Genomic DNA, 21,261 nt, shown 5'->3' with positions numbered 1-21,261 from the left:
TCATCACGTGTGTCAACACGATGACGTAGGCGGAAGCAGCTCGGCTAGAGACACGTGAGTAGAGCGCATGAGGTTAATAAACCCTTAATAAACCTTTAATAACACACTTAAACACTTAAACTTGTCCTACAGGACATTTTGGTCATAGGCCGAGGAGTTCCACTGTCATGTCCCCATTATGACTGGTGTGTTTTCACTGGTTTGGGTTCGTATTGTACTGGTACCCAGTTAGTTCGGTGCAACCGGAGGGTTCTCTTCCACTGAGGGGAACACGTGACTAAAACATGAGAGGACCTGTCCCACAGAACCTACAGCTGTTCTTCATAGTAAGGCAGCAAGGGCTCAGGAGGTAGAGCGTGTTGACCTCCAACCGGAAGGTTGCTAGTTCGATCCCCGGCTCCTCCTAGCGTCGAGGTGTCCCTGACCACGACGCCCCACCCTGACCACTGTGAAACTGAGCTTATTTGTAAAGCGCTTTGAGTGGCCACTGGTTAGAAAAGCCCTAAATAAATGCAGTCCGTTTACCTTTTACCATTTAAAGATAATCCTAATAAATCGATCTTATCCCTGTTATAAACCACCAGTAATGATGACCACCCGTTAGGTCCTCTTATCATTGCGTCTTCTGTTCATTTCCGATATCAACTTCATGTCACACCCAGGACCTGAAGAAATGTCCGTCTTCCCACGGGTCTCCCTCCGACCTGAGGTCTACGAACATCTGAGACACGTCTTCCTGAACCAGGAGGTGAGACGGTAACCATGGTCCCCACCTGTATTCACCACGTCACCAACTGTATTCACCACCTCGTCACCCGCCCTCCTCTCCCCGTCCAGCTGCTGGCCGCCGTCGGCCGGGCCGAGGCGGAGCGGCGCTTCCAGGGGCTGCTGCTGGTGCTGTCTCACCCCCCGGGGTTCACCTGCGTCCGGGCCAGCACCCACCTGGCCCCGCTGGAGGAGGTCCGCCGCCGGCTGGCCCAGGAGCTGCAGCAGGTGAGGCGGAGAGCTTTAGAGGGGTGGTCTTCACAAGGAGCTGATGGCGGGGTGGTCTTTGGTAGGAGGGTGTTCTCCACGAGGAGCTGATAGGACCACCCTGCCATCAGTCCCTAATGGAGACCACCCTGGGGGTGGTCTCCATTAGGGACTGATGGCAGGGTGGTCTCCACGAGGGACTGACAACAGGGTGGTCTCTACAGCGGCAGCAGAGGTCCGGCTCGCCGGCGACGGTTGCCGTGGAGATTCTCTTGCATCCCCGGGTTCCAGATGTGCTGCTTCTGCCGGTCATCGGGCCCAGGTACCCACACGCACCCCCACACATCTGGAAATCACTTCTGTCAGGTCGTGGCTGGAAAAATCGAAAGGTTCCTTTGACAAAAGCTTTTTCGATTTTTCCGAGCTTTTCCTGTATTCATTTACAAGATTTAGCCGGTTTGCCTAGGCCTAAAGATCCGTTGTCGAGCCATTGACATTCACCCTATTCCAAACTAGTTTTTATCAGCTCCCAATGGCTGTGGCTTTAATTGGTCCAACACAAGTAAGGGCAAACAGACTGCCCTGGTTAGTGGTACCAACAAACAAATCCACAAGTTCGATACTGCTACACTACACTGCAAATGCTCGTGGACTTAGGGATTAAGGCGGCGGTGAGAACTCTTGAATGTTAAATGTGGGTGTTAGGAACACAGGGTGAGGTTTGGATAAAAATGTGGATTTTCTGTCGCTTCGACCCAGCAGATAAAATGGACTGGCCAGTGGTAAACTAGTGAAACGTGTGTTCAGACTCGTTCCTCATGCAACCGGGAAGTCAATGCTTGGGCTGCGTTCGAATGAATTAAACCCTCCCTCCTACACTTAACATCGGCACTTACTTAAATGTTGTTCTCACTTAGAATTCAGAATTATTATTATTATTCTGAATCGATGATCGTGGACGGTTAGTTTGTGAACCCTTCTGGACAAAAGCTGTCGGAACGCTCTGACGTGTGTTGGACCAAGCCAAGGTCGAGCTCTGGAGGTGCTAATCACTCGTCTGGAACAGAGAGGTGGGGAGCTGGACAATGTCACTGCCGATTTACTACTGGAGATAGAAACAATTAACCTGGGGTCTTAAAAGCCTGGCAAACCCTGTTAAGCTGCTGCAGGTACGATTCCCAAGTCAAAACGAGAGATGGAGAGCAGAGAGAAGCAGCATGAGATTAATAAAATAGACTGCATAAAAGTCAAACAAATTAAATGACAAATCTTTAAGAGTCATTAACCTTTAACGAACTGAACGAACCGTCTGAATAAAGGTTGTCTTCCTCCAGGTCCCTGGTCCCACTGAGGTCAGAGGTCGTTGTGGGGGCCCAGTGTGGCTCCGCCGTGTTGAGGGGCGCAAACGTCTTCGCCCCGGGGATCGTGGCCACGCCCAAGTGTAAGGCCACACCCCCTCATGATGACACCCTCTTACTCCTCCTACTTTCTTTCAATACCTTCCTCTAACTCCTCGCACTTTACATCACACCCTTCCTTTAACTCCTCCCACCTTACATAACTACATTCCTCTAACTCCTCCCACCTTCTTTCACACCCTTCCTCTAACTCCTCCCACTTTCTTTTAAAAAACGTCCTCTAACTCCTCCCACTCTCTTTTAATAACTTCCTCTAACTCCTCTCACCTTATATCACTACATTACTCAAACTCCTCCCACCTTCTATTACTCCGTTCCTCTAACTCCTCCCACTTCCTACCTCCGGTCCTCTCTAACTCCTCCCACCTTCCATCACTCCCTTCCTCTAACTCCTCCTACCTCCGGTCCTCTCTAACTCCTCCCACCTTCCATCACTCCCTTCCTCTAACTCCTCCCACTTCCTACCTCCGGTCCTCTCTAACTCCTCCCATCTTCTATCTACTAACGCAACCGATACAAACCGTATAAATAAGGTTTCCGATGTGCGTGTCCACAAGGTTCAGTGTGAATAAAGTGGCGCTCGTCTCCCTGTCAGTCATGAAGCCGGGCGACGCGGTGTCGGTGTTCTCCGACGTGGACGGCCGCTGCACCCGGGGGTGCACCAAGCCCTTCCAGGGGAACAAGGTGTTTGTGGGTAATGGAGTCTCCGAGATGCACCGCGCCACCATCTTCGCCCAGGAACCCGCCAAGTAAGAAGACCCTCCTCCTCCTCCTCCTCCTCCTCCTCCTCCTCCTGCTCCTCCTCATGATTATTCATTACTGTTGACATCAATAACATGAACAACGTCACACACTTGTTGTATGTTGTACGTCCTGGCTCCTAAAGGGCTGATTATGGTTCCACGTCGTCACAACGCAAGGGGGTTTACGGACCCATTACGTCCTTCCGGACTAGGGTTGGGTATCGTTTGGGTTTTATCCGATACCGGTGCCTACTCTGTACTTTCCGGTGCTAAAACGCTTCTCGAACCGGTACTTAAAAAAAACCAACCACACACACTTGCATACATGCTAGGGCTTTGACTCCGAACTTCGTTATTCTAATATTATTCGTATATCAAAAAATAAATCAATATTCAAACGAATATTAGACAGCCCTTAATATGCAAACCTGTTATGGGCATTCTTTTTTGTATTTGCTTGAACGTTGTTTTCAATTCAGATTCCGAGTTGTGAATCGCGAGCTCATTGGCAAGGCTATCATTGGTCATCTGGGCTCCTGAAGGTGGCGTTATCGCGTCCTGGTTTGCGCCAATTTAGTATTTTAAACACTGACAACAGCCCCTGAGGAGGAGATCAACATTTTATACTCCCCGCCATTTGAAAAGCAAAGTGTGGCGCTACTTCGGGTTCGAAATAATACAGGGGAAAATAACCAGTTGGGATAAAGTTATATGTAGAATTTGTAGGACCAAACTCTCATACCACGGGAAAACCAGCAACTTGAGAGCCTACCTGTCTTCACTACATCCCGGCAAGCTGGAGGTGGAGGGGGTGGAGGGTGAGGGGGAGGGGGAGGGGGAGGGATCAGGGCCGAGGCAGGCCAGAATCGACACCATGCTATCACCTTCACGAGGCCTTCCCTATGCCCGTCAACAAAGAGTGACAGATTTGCTGACGAGGTTCGTTTGCGAAGATATGAGGCCCATTAACGTGATGTATGATAGCGGGTTTCATGCCTTCGTCCACGAGCTAGAGCCAAGATTCGAGATCCCCTGCTTCCAGACCATCAGTGGTAAAATAACGAAGCTGTACGACAATCAAAGATGGCATTAGGGGAATGCTGTGTGGAGAAAAACTCGGACTGACCACTGATGGGTGGAGTTCTTTGGCTACCGAGTCCTATGTTACGGTCACGGCCCATTTCATCGATGAGGACTGGGAGAGGAGAAATGTCTTCCTTGACACGTCTGAGCTTCAAACCGCTCACACAGCAGCGAATGTCTCGACATGCATCGACAGTATTCTACAAGAGTACCAAGTGGAGCGGCAGTCTGTGCTTGCCATCACAACTGATAATGCGACCAACTATGTCAGTGCTGTAGAGACGTACTGGAGGATCACGGATGTCCCGTGCATGGCTCACACAATTAACCTGGATGTCCCGCAGCAGGTGAAAGACGTGCTGAAGCCGTTCAAAGTAGCCACCCGGGCGCTGTCAACAGAACACTACCCAACAGCCTCAGCGGACCTTCCCCTGCAGTATGTGCTTCTGACACAACTAAAGCCCTCCAACGATGAACCGGCAGGACTGAGAGAGATGAAAACAATGATGTCCACTATTCTGAAGGCGCGATATGGCCCCAACAAAGATGCATTCTTTGCACAGCCAGCTACGTTGACCCGCGTTTTGAACTGGCTGGTTCCTTTGGAACGAGCGTCGCGGCAGGCAGTGCGAGATAAGGTTCAGAGGGAGCTTGCAGACCTCAGCGAGGAGTCAGGCGCGGAAGGCCAAGATGAGATCGCCACGACTACCGTGCCACAGCAGTGCAAGGAAAAGTGTGCTCTTAGTGCGATGGTGGACCTCTTTGGCGATGTTTACTGCCAAAACTCGGCCGGAGCAGGTAATAATTATGATATAAGAAATATTGAAAAAAGGTTCAAATTATCGAGTGCCTTTCAAAACAACTCAAACTCGCTATGTATAGCCCTACATTGAAGAAAAGAAAAGTGCAGTATAAAAAGTAGCCTAAATAACACATCAACAAAAACGAATTTGAATTCGTTTTTGAATTTACATTTAACAGATAGACCGACTGAAGATGTGCACCAAAGAGAATTGATGGCCTACGACAATGAGCCCCCACCCCGTCTGACAGCAACCCCCTGTACTGGTGGAAGGAGAGAAGCCCCAAGTACCCCCATCTCGCCCAGCTGGCACCCGGCTACCTGGCAATATGGGCGACATCCGTGAGGTCTGAACGAGTGTCATCCACCGCGGGGAACATGGTCGCAACGCTCTTCCCTAGAGCCAGAAAATGTGAATCACCTGGTATTTTTGGCGAATAACTTAATAAAGTCTGCAGCCAAATAAACTGCAGCCAGCCAGATCTTTATGTGAGCGAAACAATTTCTTAATGGGCCATTAATGGTCGGTAGGATGGGTTTTTGTTTTAGACCTACCTTTATTTATTTTGTCTTTTCAGTTTAGCCTGACTGGCTTATTTGACTTTATCTTTGATGGCTTATTAATGTTTCTTTCGATGAAACCGTATTCAGTTTGTGTCTGACCTTTTTCAATAAAAAAAGGTGCTGAAAGCATCATTGCCTGCCTATTGACCTTGACTGATTCACTGCCCTCTGGTGGACACAACATATACAACCTAAGTTTTTATACCATAGTCTTACTGGAGGCATTTAATGGTCCTGGTCTGACCCGGTCTGGACCGGTTCTGGTTTCACTTGGTCCTGGTCTGACCCGGTCTGGACCGGTTCTGGTTTCACTTGGTCCTGGTCTGACCCGGTCTGGACCGGTTCTGGTTTCCCTTGGATCTGGTCTGACCCGGTATGGACCGGTTCTGGTTTCCCTTGGTCCTGGTCTGACCTGGTATGGACCGGTTCTGGTTTCCCTTGGATCTGGTCTGACCCGGTATGGACCGGTTCTGGTTTCCCTTAGTCCTGGTCTGACCCGGTCTGGACCGGTTCTGGTTGTGTCTCCTCAGGGGGTTGGGGGTCCGCATGACGGAGCCGCTCTACCAGAGCCCCTCCTTCGATGGGGTCCTGCCCGACCTGGTCTTCCTGCAGGTACCTGACCCCTGACCTGTCTCTGTAGTCTAACCCCTACCTGCTCCTTAATGACCTGTCTCTGTACTGTCTAACCCCTACCTGCTCCTTAATGACCTGTCTCTGTACTGTCTAACCCCTACCTGCTCCTTAATGAGCTGTCTCTGTACTGTCTAACCCCTACCTGCTCCTTAATGACCTGTCTCTGTACTGTCTAACCCCTACCTGCTCCTTAATGACCTGTCTCTGTACTGTCTAACCCCTACCTGCTCCTTAATGACCTGTCTCTGTACTGTCTAACCCCTACCTGCTCCTTAATGACCTGTCTCTGTACTGACTAACCCCTACCTGCTCCTTAATGAGCTGTCTCTGTACTGTCTAACCCCTACCTGCTCCTTAATGACCTGTCTCTGTACTGTCTAACCCCTACCTGCTCCTTAATGACCTGTCTCTGTACTGTCTAACCCCTACCTGCTCCTTAATGACCTGTCTCTGTCCTGTCTAACCCCTACCTGCTCCTCAATGACCTGTCTCTGTACTGTCTAACCCCTACCTGCTCCTTAATGACATGTCTCTGTACTGTCTAACCCCTACCTGCTCCTTTATGAAATGCATCTGAATTCACCGAGTCCATTTGGATCAAAGTGTTGATCACTGTGTGTGTGTGTGTGTGTGTGTGTGTGTGTGTGTGTGTGTGTGTGTGTGTGTGTGTGTGTGTGTGTGTGTGTGTGTGTGTGTGTGTGTGTGTGTGTGTGTGTGTGTGTGTGTGTCAGAACCTCCCCTCGGTGGTGGTGGGTCATGTGTTGGGCCCGCGCCCTGGGGAGCGCGTCCTGGACATGTGTGCAGCTCCGGGGGGGAAGACCTGCCACCTGGCCGGGCTCATGAAGAACCAGGTACACACACAATGCCTTTATATTCATATATACACAGTATATAAATATATACAGCAAGTTTATATACTGTACATTAATATGTATGTTTATACCGTATATATATACTTTATACTGTGTATATAAATATATCCAGTATATATCGCGTAAGTAAGTTCAGGTCATCTATACATACATCTTTAAAGCATTTCCTTCTCATAAAAGTCCAAACTACCGCAGACAAAACATCAGAAAAAGTTTATTTACATTTTGAGGTTTGAAAAAAATAAACCGACCAATAAGAAAAGTGTCTGCTGTGTGTGTGTGTTTATGTTTGTGTGTGTGTGTGTGTGTGCGTGTGTGTGTGTGTGTGCGTGTGCGTGCGTGCAGGGGGAGGTGCTGGCTCTGGACCGCATCAGGAACAAGGTGGAGCTGATCCGTCAGAACGCGGCGGCGCTGCGGCTGACGTGCGTCCGGGCCTTCTGCTTCAACAGCACCCAGGCCGTGACCTCCGACCCCGCCCTGCTGGCCACTGACGGTACGGACGGCCGTCTTGGTTCAGGCTTCATGGAGGCTGAAGGCTAGAGGCTGGGGGCCTGGGGGCTCTCCTCCAGGCTTCATGGAGGCTCTCCTCCAGGCTTCATGGAGGCTCTCCTCCAGGCTTTATGGGGGCTCTCCTCCAGGCTTCATGGAGGCTCTCCTCCAGGCTTTATGGGGGCTCTCCTCCAGGCTTCATGGAGGCTCTCCTCCAGGCTTCATGGAGGCTCTCCTCCAGGCTTTACGGAGGCTCTTCTCGAGGCTTCATGGAGGCTCTCCTCCAGGTGCTTTCCCATGCGACCAAGGGGAGCTGCTTCTGTTCTAGACACATACTCAGTGCTAGAACAGATGAGCATTACAACTACAGTGACATCACACACATACGTTCCCCTATGGGGGCTCTTCTTCAATACAATACTTATAAACACAGCGGCCGCCAGTGTTTGAAGGCTTTCTGATCAGGACAGTAAGGACCATCCTGGGAGCCTCTAATGGGACCAGACCCACAGATTGAAGACCGCTTTTCTCTCTCTCTCTCTCTCTCTCTCTCTCTCTCTCTCTCTCTCTCTCTCTCTCTCTCTCTCTCTCTCTCTCTCTCTCTCTCTCTCTCTCTCCCCCTCTCTCTCTCCCCCCCAGGCCCTCCGTTCCCTCCCTCCTCCTTCGACCGGGTCCTTCTGGACGCCCCCTGCTCTGGTCTGGGCCAGAGACCCAGCATGACGGTGGGCTGGAGCCTGAAGGAGATCACCTCCTACAGCCCCCTGCAGCGCAAGCTGCTCCACGCGGTACCGCAGCAGCTCCGAGACACACCACTACACACCGCTACACACCACTACACACCACTACACACCACTACACACACACACACTACCAGACAATGTTAGACACTCGTTAGACAGTTAGGTTCTTTATTGTCCCCCAGGGGATGATTGTTTTCACACAGTCAAGCCAAGTTGGTTTCAGGGCAGCATACATTTGAAAAGACACAACACAGTGTAGCAACACTGGGAGGCACACAGATAACAAAACAACTACTGTCCCACCTATACAACAGATAACAGGTAAACCCTCCTCCCACATATACCACAGCAAAACATGTTGATGGCAATAAACATGACATGGACAATATACGGTGATGAAAGATCTACATATTTTTGTTCAGTGCTATGATAGCTGAGGGGACAAAACTTATTTTAAAATAAGACTCTCTCCAGTCTAGTATCCTATACGTATATGCGGCCAGGTGGGCTTATTTTGAAGAATTGGTTCAGAGGGTGTTCAGGGCTGCTGACTATTACACGTGCCAGGTGTGCAACAGCAAGTCCATTTGCTTCTGACAGGCTGAGTTTGGGGAGGTTGGTTATCTTGGATGTTATGTGTGGGGTTTTGAGGAGTCTGTTTTTGCTGGTGACAGTGAGCAGGGTGAAGAAGCAGGGTGAACAGTACATTAGGATGGGGTTGGATGATGCTTTTGTAGAAGAGCAGACAATTCTACACACTATCACACTATTCAACACTATGACACACTGTTACACACTGTAACACACTATCAGACACTCTTAAACACACTCTTACACACTACTACAAGCTATTGCAAAATAAAAGACACTGTTACACACTACTACATGCTATGACACACTGACACACTGTTACACACTGACAAACTGTTACACACTATAAGACACTGTTACACACTATAAGACATTGTTACACACTACTACACGCTATGAAACACTGTTACACACTAGAAGACAGATTACACAATATAACAATATATAATATAATTTATATTCATACTGCTATAGGTATAGCAGTTTGATATATAATGTATACGTAATGTATATATGTATAGGTATACTGATCTGTAATGTGTATCTATAAAATATCTATCTCTATACTGCATACTGATCAATAATGTATATCGATAAAATATCTATCTATATACTGATCTATAATCTATATCTATAATGTATATATGTATAGGTATACCGATCTATAAAAGATCTATCTCTATATACTGATCTATAACCTATATCTCTAATGTATATATCTATATACTGATCTATAATCTATATCTATAATGTATATATGTATAGGTATACTGATAGATAAAAGATCTATCTCTATATACTGATCTATAACCTATATCTCTAATGTATATATCTATATACTGATCTATAATCTATATCTATAATGTATATATGTATAGGTATACTGATCTATAAAAGATCTATCTCTATATACTGATCTATAACCTATATCTCTAATGTATATATCTATATACTGATCTATAATCTATATCTATAATGTATATATGTATAGGTATACTGATCTATAAAAGATCTATCTCTATATACTGATCTATAACCTATATCTCTAATGTATATATCTATATACTGATTTATAATCTATATCTATAATGTATATATGTATAGGTATACTGATCTATAAAAGATCTATCTCTATATACTGATCTATAACCTATATCTCTAATGTATATATCTATATACTGATCTATAATCTATATCTATAATGTATATATGTATAGGTATACTGATCTCTAATGTATATATCTATGCACTGCAGGCGGTGCAGCTGCTGCGGCCGGGCGGGGTCCTGGTCTACAGCACCTGTACCGTGACTCTGGCGGAGAACGAGGAGCAGGTGGCCTGGGCCCTGCACACCTACCCCTGTCTGAGCCTGGTACCCCAGGTAACACACCTACCACAGCTACACACACCTACCACAGCTACACACACCTACCACAGCTACACACACCTACCACAGCTACACACACACCTACCACAGCTACACACACACCTACCACAGCTACACACACACCTACCCCTGTCTGAGCCTGGTACCCCAGGTAACACACACCTACCACAGCTACACACACCTACCACAGCTACACACACACCTACCACAGCTACACACACCTACCACAGCTACACACACACCTACCCCTGTCTGAGCCTGGTACCCCAGGTAACACACACCTACCACAGTTACACACACACCTACCACAGCTACACACACACCTACCACAGCTACACACACACCTACCACAGCTACACACACACCTACCACAGCTACACACACACCTACCCCTGTCTGAGCCTGGTACCCCAGGTAACACAAAAATGTGTGTGTGTGTGTGTGTGTGTGTGTGTGTGTGTGTGTGTGTGTGTGTGTGTGTGTGTGTGTGTGTGTGTGTGTGTGTGTGTGTGTGTGTGTGTGTGTGTGTGTGTGTGTGTGTGTCCAGGAGCCCCACGTCGGGGGCCCGGGGCTGCCAGGCGCCGGTCTGACCCCTGATCAGCTGAAGCTCCTCCAGAGGTTCAGTCCAGAGCTGAGCAACGTGGTTCCTCCCCTCTCCACTGAGGCCCCTCCTCCCCTCTCAAATGAGGCTCCTCCCCTCTCCACAGAGGCCCCTCCTCCCCTCTCCAATGAGGCTCCTCCCCTCTCCACAGAGGCCCCTCCCCTCTCCCACCAGGCTGACCGTGACACTATCGGTTTCTTCATCGCCAAGTTCCTGAAGAACTGAGCGGTTCTCCTGGACCAGAGAGCTGAGCTGGGTTCTTCTGAAGGTTCTCCTGGACCAGAGAGCTGAGCTAGGTTCTCCTGGACCAGAGAGCTGATCTGGGTTCTGCTGAACGTTCTCCTGGACCAGACAGCTGATCTGGGTTCTCCTGAACATTCTCCTGGACCAGAGAGCTGATCTGGGTTCTCCTGAACCAGAGAGCTGATCTGGGTTCTCCTGAACGTTCTCCTGGACCAGAGAGCTGATCTGGGTTCTCCTGAACGTTCTCCTGGACCAGGGAGCTGAGCTGGGTTCTCCTGAACCAGAGAGCAGATCTGGGTTCTTCTGAACGTTCTCCTGGACCAGAGAGCTGAGCTGGGTTCTCCTGAACCAGAGAGCTGATCTGGGTTCTCCTGGACCAGAGAGCTGAGCTGGGTTCTCCTGGACCAGAGCCCTGATCTGGATACATCTGAACGTTCCCCTGGCTTAAGTTATAGGGTTTAGTTCTTGGTTTTTGGGTTAGAGTTTCCCATTAGGGGTTAAGGTTCTAGGGTTAGTTTTTTTTGTACAATGGTTGCGTTACAGCTAAGGGTAACCTATAAGGGTTTTGGTTCTAGGATAAGGGTTTTGGTTCTGAAGTTAGGGTTTCATATCTGCTTCCAAGGTAAGGGTTTCTAAGGATAGGGTAAGGATAGGGTAAGGATAAGGTGGCCTATTAGGATTCATGTTCTAGGGTTTCCTATTAGGGCTGTGGTTTCAGGGTCAAGGTTCTGGGGTTAGATATTAGGGTTAGGTTCCTTGCAGGGGTTTTGGACTAGGATTCAGAGGTTATACTTGACTTTACAATTCACACGATGTAGAAACAAGAACACTCGTTATGGTTCACTCGAAACCAGCAGCAGCAGGACTTGAACCCCGGTCTCCGGTGGATAAACCCACGGTGCGCCCCACTACTCCACGGGGACGGAACAACAGACAACAACTGAGGTTGTCGATGACCTTACAATTCAGATGACATCTCTCGTTTCAAGATTACATTCACACACCGACGGCGATGTCAATACTCGACACTGAGCTAGGAGGAGCCGGGGATCGAACCAGCGACCTTCCGGTCAACAGCCAACCCGCTCTACCTCCTGAGCCCCATGCATCTGCGTTGATGGGTTCAGAGGTCAACCTGAGGTTTCCACGGAGACGACCCTCACCAGGACTTGAACCCAGCGCCATCTTCGGCAGCGAGGAAGACCACTCCCTCGCTCACTACAGAGCCAACCCACTAAAGAGGTCAGAGGTCAAGTGCCTCAACAACTGGGGGGGGAAAAAAGAATGTTTAAATTTTGTATCTCCCTTTTATATATTTATTTATATAATACATGAGTATTCGCAAAACAACGTATCAATGTCCATTTTATTTGCTGGTGTTTAGGCCTACACAACCATTCTCAGAACCAGAGGATTTATGTATTATGTTTGTTTGCCAACCGCTGTTCTATTGAAGACACCTCTTAAAGTGTATTCCTCCCTCTGGCCATCCGAAACTCTGATACACTGTTCATTCAAAAGTAAACTTAAAACCTATCTCTTCAGGACTACCTACAACATTTGACAAATCATCCTCCGCCATCTTCCACTCTCTCCAGCTCTCTTAATGTGTTGCCTATTGTTGTGGTGTTGTTTATTTTTTCCCTTTTGTTTGAGTGTCTGTACTGTCTGTATGTATTCCTTTCTTATTTGTGAAGCGTCTTTGAGTATTTAGAAAAGCCCTATAAAAAACGGATCAATTATTATTATTATTATTATTAAAATTGGCCCAGGGCCAATCTTACTTGCCAACCCCTGGTCTACGGGCTGTCTGAACTATCAAGTGTCTCTTTGTTTTTCTCTGTCTGAGCTTTTGGACATCAGAGCTCTCCGTCTGACTCCACATTACTGGGTGGAGTCATGGGACAGCAGCCTATAGGAGGCTAGTCTTAGAGGAGTATAAACTGGGAGGGGAACTGGTCCAACTGGTTGGTTCACAGCAACATTACCTTGTTATGAGTCGGACGGTTTGCTGCGACTCACTTCATTACAGCAGGAAGAAGACTAAGGTACTGTACTCAACTCTGATCCCTGATGCATCATAACTGCTATCACTTATATATCATCAATAGAAAGATTGTTATTTTTATCTAAACACGTACTGCTAAACATTATTATTAAATATGTCAGGTTAATAAAAAAAAATTAAAACTGAAGTGTCCGTGAAACCTCTCACTGTTAGAGGCATTGGCTGTTGGTCAGAATTATAATTGTATTTTCTAACTAGAAAATGTAGCCGATTCTAAGAATATACAGTTATATATGTATTGTTTTTTCGTTAATATTATTATTATGAGTATTGTTATTATTATGAGGTGCATAGAATGCATTATACAGTTGTATTTGCATCATAATGAGTCATATTATTATTAGTCAGGAAGACATCTTGGTTAGTGAAGGTGTTTAAGGTATTTATCTTGTTCTGGTTCTAGTTCTCTGTGAGCCTTTTTCACAGCTCTGGTTGTAATGTCATATGACACGAGGAAGGCCATATATGGTCCTGCCTTCAGAGTGGTTTAACCAGCCCAGGGAACAGTTGGTATGATTTCCGCATTGTGAACTTGATCTTGACTTGATCAGACACATTTTAAGCCCTTAGACCTTCTGAGTGGAATGATGAATATTTATCAAATAGTTATTAATGAATACTTATTCAATAGTTATTAATAAATAGCTATTAAATAGTTATTGGAAACATCTGGGGGCAACTTCGTTGCCCTTATTGAGAATGAGGGGGTCTATGAATCTGCATCTAGGAAAGACCACCCTGCCTCACACCCCCCTGTGACCAGCAATAAGCAGCTAACATAAAAACTGAGTAAACCAACGCTGAATTGCCGTAGAAACGATATGGAGTTGTGTTTGTGTCCAGGTCTCCAGTCTACTATGGATGAGGAGAGAGAGGAGGGGGCTCCTACCTCTAAAACCACTCTGTCTGGGGAACCTGGCCGCCAGAGCAAAGCTAAGAGGTAAGAGGATCTCTCTCTGTCTGTGACTGTTGTCCATCTCAGAGCTCAGCTGTGAAATCATGACTCCAACAATAGTCTGAGTAAAAGATGTGTGTGTGTTGAAGCCCAGAGCAGCAGGAGAGAGCAGACTCTCCTGGACCCAGCTGTGTCTCCTTGAAGAGTGACTGGTCTATGGAACATGGTCCTGACTTCAGTAAAGATGGACTCCCCTCCAGAGAGGAGAGGTAGGAGTTTAAAACAGGCAGACAAGTAGACCAGTTGCTTGTAGCAGACTAATATCTACATGTCAGGATGCGTGCGTATGTGTGTGCGTGGTCTATCTCAAAGCTCTGCAGTGACTCCATCATATCATGACTCCATCATTAGTCTGAGTAAAAACTGTGTGTGTGTTGTATTGAAGCCCAGAGCAGCAGGAGAGAACAGACTCCCCCGGACCCAGCTGTGTCTCCATGAAGAGCGACTGGTCTATGGATCATCCTCTTGTCCAATTTAAAGATGGAAATCAGTCTATTGAGAAGAGGTACGGATTTGTCATAGATTATTAAACTACATCTCTCAGACATCCATGGTATTCTGGTTAATCCTGGTTCTTGTTTTTCAGCTCTCCCCAGCAGGAGAGAGCAGACTCCCCTGGACCCAGCTGTGTCTCCTTGAAGAGTGACTGGTCTATGGAACATGGTCCTGACTTCAGTAAAGATGGACTCCCCACCAGTGAGGAGAGGTAGGAGTTTTAAACAGGCGAACAAGAAAACCAGTTGCTTGTTGCAGACTAATATAAGTCAGGAAATATTTAGTAATAAAAGATCCTGTGTGTGTGTGTGTGTGTGTGTGTGTGTGTGTGTGTGTGTGTGTGTGTGTGTGTGTGTGTGTGTGTGTGTGTGTGTGTGTGTGTGTGTGTGTGTGTGTGTGTGTGTGTGTGTGTTCTCCACAGGCGACACCAGGAGAGTTCAAAGGTTACCAGTGCTCCGTCTCTACGAAAGCAGAAAGAAGAGCAGATCAAGGTGTGTAAATGAAACAAGAAATTTGACTTCAGCTCAAAACAGGGGCGACCAAAGGGGCCCAATCAGTGACAGGGGCCACTCAGAGAACACTAATATTATTATTAATATTATCATAATAATTCATCATCACAAGTTATTATATTTCAAGTGAAAATTGTATCTATTAAAACGTATCAATTGAAACAAACAAGGGGTTTGTTTCTCCATGTTTGGCTAAATTTTCAGTATAGTCTTTATATTTCCCCCCTCTGCAAGGTTCAGTCTTGCATAGATCCAGTTATCAGCAAAGAGAGCAGACTGTCAGTAGTTTGACACGTCGTCGTTGAGGAAGTAGTCGGGGGATCAGAAACAGAAAGCTGAGAGGGAGGAAAAGGGACAACAGTTGGTCACCCAGTTTATACAAAGAAAGGTTTTTATTTATTCACCTTCCTCTGGTGCTCATCAACACGGAGCTACCTAGTAAATAATACAATCTTATATCAATTAAATAGTTAAATAGTAATAAGATTCAATAAATGAGGGAGATGGGTGAATGAACCGGGAAGTATGTTTACCGAGGCCTTTTCTTCTACTTATCAACTATACAGACAGGGTAGGTCTGTGAATACTGACCCCTTGTGGTGGTATGAAGGGTATGAAGTGGTCTGTTTCTTTTCTGTGACATTTTAATAAGGTTTTTAGACTTGGAGCCAGCATGGCATTACTGGCTTCTGACAGACTTTGGAAACATATTGACCAAATTTAAAATACCACTCAATTTCAATGCATTTCTCAAAAACTGTTTTTGAGGAAAGCCTTTCTGCCGAAACAACAGTTGAGATGCCACTCATGTACCTCTGGCATGCATACATCAATGGTCAATGACAGCAGGCTAAATATTGGTTAATTAGCACTAGGCTACACTAGAGCTACCAGTCTATTGATTTATGGGCGGTCAAATGGGTCTTCTAGGCTGGTGGGAGGGCTAGGTTGGAGGCCCAATATATTCTTTCATGGGGCCCACAATCTCTAGCGGTGCCCCTGCTCTACATGAGCATTAAATGCATCTCTTGTGGAGCCAATAGTCTCAAGGCTTCCCTCTTTAGACCAGCGAGACGTTAATCTAGGTCTAGGACAAATGCTTCTGATGTCCTCAGTTAGTTCAAAGTAAAGTTCTCCTTAATGTTTGTTCTGTTCCAGCTGGCTGAGGAGACTGCACACACTTTTCTAGACAAGGAGCTGAAGAAGCTCTGGAGGGATCTCTTCTCAGATGACCCACAATGCTCAGAGAGTCAGAGGGAGGAGGATTTTAAGAACAAGGAACAGAGGAGGCGCGCCATACAGGGAGTGGTAGACATCGCAAAGCTCTGCCTGATGGAGATTAACGAGGAGGACCTGGCCAACAAACTGGGGAGTGGTAAGATACTCATATACAGGTTGAATGGTTTGATCCAGATATGTATGGTTATTGTGGGGGTATCAGGTTAAAGAATGTTAAACACTAAACTGCAGAGAAATAGCAGAATAACTCAGTGGAAGAGATGCACCACTATCTTGTTTTATCAGGTTAGCAAGTCACTGATATCACTGATACAACGATAGCACTACTAACAACGTTATAAGATAGAATTTGTAATATTATTTTCTTTACACTAGTAATATTGTTTGGAAATATGTATGGCATTTGTCAATTCGTTTGTAATTTAGGAGCTGATGATGTCCAGTCAAGTCCACTCCAGTCTCATCTGAAGGAGAGGTTCCAGCATGTGTTTGAGGGAATCCCTAAACCAGGAAAGCAGAGACCTCTGAATGAGATCTATACAGAGCTCCTCATCACAGAGAGAGGCAGTGGAGAGGTCAACAAGGAACATGAGGTCAGACAGATTGAAAAGGCTTCGCGGAAGCCAGCCAATGAGGAAACACCAATCAGATGTGAAGACATCTTTAAACCCTTACCTGGACAAGCTAAACCAATTAGAAAAATAATGACTACCGGAGTGGCTGGCATTGGTAAAACCTTCTTAACACACAAGTTCACTCTGGACTGGGCTGAAGGCAAAGCCAACCAAGAGATAGACTTCATATTTCTCCTCACTTTCAGGGAGCTGAATTTATTGAAAGGGAAAGAGTTTAGCTTACTGGAACTTCTTCATCAGTTTTCTGTTGAACCCAAAAAAGCAAAAATCAACAGATATGATCATGACCAAGTAGTCGTCATCTTGGATGGTCTGGATGAGTGTCGACTTCCTCTGGACTTCCAGAACAACCCGATCTGGACTGATGTCACCGAACCGACCTCAGTGGACGTGCTGCTGACAAACATCATCAGGGGAGCCCTGCTTCCCTCTGCTCGCATCTGGATAACCACACGCCCTGCGGCAGCCAATCAGATCCCTGCTGAGTGTGTTGACTTGGTGACAGAGGTGAGAGGGTTCAACGACCCACAGAAGGAGGAGTACTTCAGGAAGAGATTCAGAGAGGGGAAACTGGCCAGCAAAATCATCCCTCACGTCAAGGAATCTCGAAGCCTCCACATCATGTGTCACATTCCAGTCTTCTGTTGGATCACTGCAACAGTTCTAGAGGACTTCTTCAAAACATCCAAGGGAGGAGAAGAGGTGCCCAAGACCGTGACTCAGATGTACAGCCACTTCCTGAGGGTTCAGACCATACAGGGGGACAGGAAGTATCGTGAGAGAGCTGAAACAGATCCACACTGGAGTTCAGAGAGTAAGGAGATCATTGTTTCTCTGGGGAAACTGGCTTTTAAGCAGCTGGAGAAAGGCAACCTGATCTTCTATGAGGCAGACTTGGCAGAGTGTGGCATCGATATCAGAGCAGCCTCAGTGTACTCAGGAGTGTTCACCCAGATCTTTAAAGAGGAGTGTGGGCTGTACCAGGAAAAGGTGTTCTGCTTTGTCCATCTGAGCATCCAGGAGTTTCTGGCTGCCCTTTATGTCTTTCTGTCCTACATCAACACTGGTGTCAACCTGCTCTTAGAAGAACAGCCAACCTCCAGGGATGCTGAACTCCTCCTCCTCTACCAGAGTGCTGTGGACAAGGCCATAGAGAGTAAGAACGGACACCTGGACTTGTTCCTCCGCTTCCTCCTGGGCCTCTCTCTAGAGACCAATCAGATGCTCCTGAAAGGTCTGCTGGGACCAAGAGAAAATACATTACTGGGCAATCTGACTAAAAAGGTGCTGCCGGGACAGACAGGAGGAAGGTTACGTAGCAATACCCAAATAGTCCATTACATCAAGAAGAAGATAGGTGGAGATCTCTCTCAAGAGAGAAGCATCAATCTGTTCCACTGTCTGAATGAGCTGAACGACCGTTCTCTGGTGGAGGACATCCAACAGTACCTGACATCAGGAAGTATCTCCACAGAATCTCTCTCCTCTGCTCAGTGGTCAGCTCTGGTCTTCATCTTACTGACATCAGAAGTTGAGCTGGACGTGTTTTACTTGAGGAAATACTCTGCTTCTGAGGAGGGTCTTCTGGGGCTGCTGCCAGTGATCAAAGCCTCCAAAACATCTCTGTAGGTTCACTCATAAATTGTATTACAATACGCAACACAATATACACAATACTAGAATGTAAAAGTTAAAATAACACACAAAACCTATCTGTAGGCATACTTAGAACATGTTTTACGATACATACAACACGATATATTAGAGTGGTGCCATGGGACCTATTACTATAAAAGTAATATTATGGTACAGTTTTCAGATCTACAAAACAACTGTTATGAGTATTGTTGTTAGTATCAACATTTTCAGCTAATATATAACTAACATTTAAAGATATGTTTATTCATTTGTTAAACTATAGGTAAAGTCCAATAAAACATTTAATCACGGTTCCTAACTTGTTCTGTTTATTGTGTGCGAAGGCTGAGTGGATGTAAGCTGTCAAAGAGATGCTGTGAAGCTCTGGCCTCAGTTCTCAGCTCCAACTCCTCTAGTCTGAGAGAGCTGGACCTGAGTTCAAATGATCTGCAGGATTCAGGAGTGAAGCTGATCTCTGCTGGACTGGGAAGTCCACACTGTGCACTGGAAACTCTCAGGTCAGTTTTACTCAAAGTGCAATCCGTTACACCACAAGGTTCCATTTCAGAGGACTTTTAACTACTGGCACCTGGTTTGATAATTGCTCCTAAATTACATCAATCTATATCAGCTAATAACTCAGTACCTTTGATGACCAAATTTATCAGAGTGGTGCCATGGGAAATACTACACCTGGTTGTTTATGTGGGATGTCAAAATGAAAAGTTGAAAAGTCATCCCAAAGTTGCCATTGCAACTTTCAATTATAAACACAAAATATAATGATAGTGCCCTCCCACAATTCCCTGTTAATGGGACATCACAAGTGGGCGTGTCTACTTAGATGTGAGATGAGCAACATGTGATACAGTGCACTTGGTAGGCTGGTAAACTGATCCATCCAGCTCACATGTGATGTCAGTAGAGGCCGATTTTCAAAACGGCATATAACGGCTAATCACACTCATACCCAGTGTTATAATATGTCACCTTTAAAGAAGTCGCAGTATTTGCATCCATCAAAGGTTATAGGTTTAAATAAAATAAATGTATAATTTTTAACAACTCACAAATTTCAATTTTTAGTAGTGATGAATGTATGAGGTCTTGTTGTGTTATAATTTTTTTTCATTTATTCTTCATATATATATATTATAGTGCTGTCAGTTTAACGCGTTATTAACGGCGTTAACGCAAACCAATTTTAACGGCGTTCATTTTTTTATCGCGCGATTAACGCTCTTTTGGCTGGGCACACATTGTCATTTATCACCTTCTGTCTAGTAACAACTAGCCACGTTAGAAAAACAACAACACCATACCGGATCTAGCTACACCGGAAACAAAACAACAAGCACGGTGCACAAACTTGTTGGGGCAAGCAAGGATACGGAGCGGGTGAAAAACTCCTTAAAAGTGTGTGTGTCTTTGTGTCACTCTGTTTGAGCCTGCTGCAGGAGAGTTCAATGTTGTCATTAGCTGTTACGGCTTTCTGACCAATTGCAGTTCAAGGCCCACCTGGGCTGTACCACTTCGGGAGGGGCCGCTCAGTTACTCCCCTCTAGACAAAATCGACTTGGTTGCGACGTTGACTGTTTATTGAGTGAGTTAGAGGTTGCGGGCGCACAGCTCAGGCTGCCGGACGGCGTTGCAAGGAACTTTTATAAACGCATTATTGTTATCCCGCAGTAATCAGCCTGACAGCTCCGAAACGTTAACGGCCCAGCGGGAATTCTCCTGACTCTCCCAATTACCACTCCGCCACCGTGTGTGTGTGTGTGTGTGTGTGTGTGTGTGTGTGTGTGTGTGTGTGTGTGTGTGTGTGTGTGTGTGTGTGTGTGTGTGTGTGTGTGTGTAGGCGTTATTCGATAGCCTGGTAATGTATATAGGCCTACGTACGGTAGGAATATTCATACTGGTTTAAATAATAAATGTTATAGTATTTCCCATCTTTGCTGAGCAAGAGTTTTGTTCGAAAGTTCAAGGGATATTTAGAATAGAAAAAAAAGTGTGATTAATCGCGATTGATCGCGAGTTAACTATGACATTAATGTGATTAATCGCGATTAAATATTTGAATCGCTTGAAAGCACTAATATATTATATTCAGAATTACAATTGAAGACATTAAATACAGAAGGTCCAACATTTTAAGATGTAGAAATGCAGAACATAAAACTAATGAATATATAGAAATAGAGACCATAAAACGATTGAGTATGTAGCAATACAGAACATAAAACGATTGAATATTTAGAAATACAGAGCAACATAAAACGATCGAATATGTAGGAATGCAGAAGAACATAATACAATTGAATATGTAGGAATACAGAACCCCAGAGGGGTTTAATAGTCATCCTTCATTTTTGAAGCCCTGTAAAAGTGTCTGAAGACGGGAAGGGCAAGTGCACTTAGTGTTTTTAGTTTCTTTTAAATGTGCTTAAGCAAAATGATTGGATTTAAAACGCAAAATAATAGATTAATTAAAGAATCTATAATCTTACAGAAGAAAGCATTGGGACTGATAGAGATGAAGAAATGTAGGGAGGGAAACCATTTAAATTGCATTTACGTGCCC

At 45.8% G+C, this 21,261-nt stretch overlaps 3 protein-coding genes across 8 annotated transcripts in view; all 3 read left to right on the top strand.

The window, feature by feature from the left end:
• nsun6 (NOP2/Sun RNA methyltransferase 6) lies at positions 1 to 13,333 on the top strand. Of its 4 annotated transcripts, none has more exons than XM_060045392.1 (13): positions 1 to 54; positions 663 to 748; positions 838 to 993; positions 1,197 to 1,294; positions 2,307 to 2,413; positions 2,986 to 3,139; positions 6,113 to 6,194; positions 6,947 to 7,066; positions 7,433 to 7,580; positions 8,216 to 8,361; positions 10,163 to 10,288; positions 10,842 to 10,937; positions 10,983 to 13,333. In XM_060045392.1, exons 2-13 carry the CDS (start codon positions 674 to 676, stop codon positions 11,118 to 11,120), a joined length of 1,446 nt encoding a protein of 481 aa, XP_059901375.1. In that variant the 5' UTR covers positions 1 to 54; positions 663 to 673; the 3' UTR covers positions 11,121 to 13,333. The 4 variants fall into 4 exon arrangements, with proteins under 4 accessions (XP_059901375.1, XP_059901374.1, XP_059901372.1 ...); XM_060045391.1 differs by having other exon boundaries at positions 2 to 54; positions 10,842 to 11,123; positions 11,192 to 12,625; XM_060045389.1 differs by having other exon boundaries at positions 2 to 54; positions 10,842 to 12,625.
• LOC132452670 (uncharacterized) lies at positions 3,962 to 6,106 on the top strand. Its single transcript, XM_060045393.1, has 2 exons — positions 3,962 to 5,014; positions 5,198 to 6,106. The coding sequence occupies exons 1-2, from the start codon at positions 4,231 to 4,233 to the stop codon at positions 5,362 to 5,364; spliced, it is 951 nt and encodes a 316-aa protein (XP_059901376.1). The 5' UTR covers positions 3,962 to 4,230; the 3' UTR covers positions 5,365 to 6,106.
• Positions 13,046 to 21,261, top strand: part of LOC132452668 (NACHT, LRR and PYD domains-containing protein 12-like) — a 61,785-nt gene continuing 53,569 nt past the window's right edge. For 2 of the 3 annotated variants that reach the window (XM_060045386.1, XM_060045387.1), the window contains exons 1-8: positions 13,466 to 14,146; positions 14,251 to 14,370; positions 14,547 to 14,666; positions 14,748 to 14,867; positions 15,078 to 15,147; positions 16,327 to 16,543; positions 16,834 to 18,667; positions 19,025 to 19,198. In XM_060045386.1, coding sequence (XP_059901369.1) covers positions 14,028 to 14,146; positions 14,251 to 14,370; positions 14,547 to 14,666; positions 14,748 to 14,867; positions 15,078 to 15,147; positions 16,327 to 16,543; positions 16,834 to 18,667; positions 19,025 to 19,198 — 2,774 coding nt within the window. In that variant the 5' untranslated portion in view covers positions 13,466 to 14,027. Of the gene's footprint in view, positions 13,187 to 13,465; positions 14,147 to 14,250; positions 14,371 to 14,546; positions 14,667 to 14,747; positions 14,868 to 15,077; positions 15,148 to 16,326; positions 16,544 to 16,833; positions 18,668 to 19,024; positions 19,199 to 21,261 lie in introns of those variants that run through there. The other variant, XM_060045385.1, reaches the window with a different exon arrangement.

The sequence above is a fragment of the Gadus macrocephalus genome, chromosome 23 (assembly GCF_031168955.1).
Source record: "Gadus macrocephalus chromosome 23, ASM3116895v1".
In the NCBI taxonomy this organism is placed as follows: Eukaryota; Metazoa; Chordata; class Actinopteri; order Gadiformes; family Gadidae; genus Gadus; species Gadus macrocephalus.
The sequence above is the reverse complement of the archived record's forward strand: the minus strand, read 5'-3'. Positions and strand labels throughout refer to the sequence as shown.

Coding starts and splice junctions, on each gene's coding strand:
- nsun6 (XM_060045391.1), top strand. CDS start 674: ATGTCCGTCTTCCCACGGGTCTCCCTCCGACCTGAGGTCTACGAACAT. Junction 3,140..6,112: donor TTCGCCCAGGAACCCGCCAA/GTAAGAAGACCC, acceptor GTGTCTCCTCAG/GGGGTTGGGGGTCCGCATGA. Junction 7,067..7,432: donor CCGGGCTCATGAAGAACCAG/GTACACACACAA, acceptor GCGTGCGTGCAG/GGGGAGGTGCTGGCTCTGGA.
- LOC132452670 (XM_060045393.1), top strand. CDS start 4,231: ATGCTGTGTGGAGAAAAACTCGGACTGACCACTGATGGGTGGAGTTCT. Junction 5,015..5,197: donor CCAAAACTCGGCCGGAGCAG/GTAATAATTATG, acceptor TACATTTAACAG/ATAGACCGACTGAAGATGTG.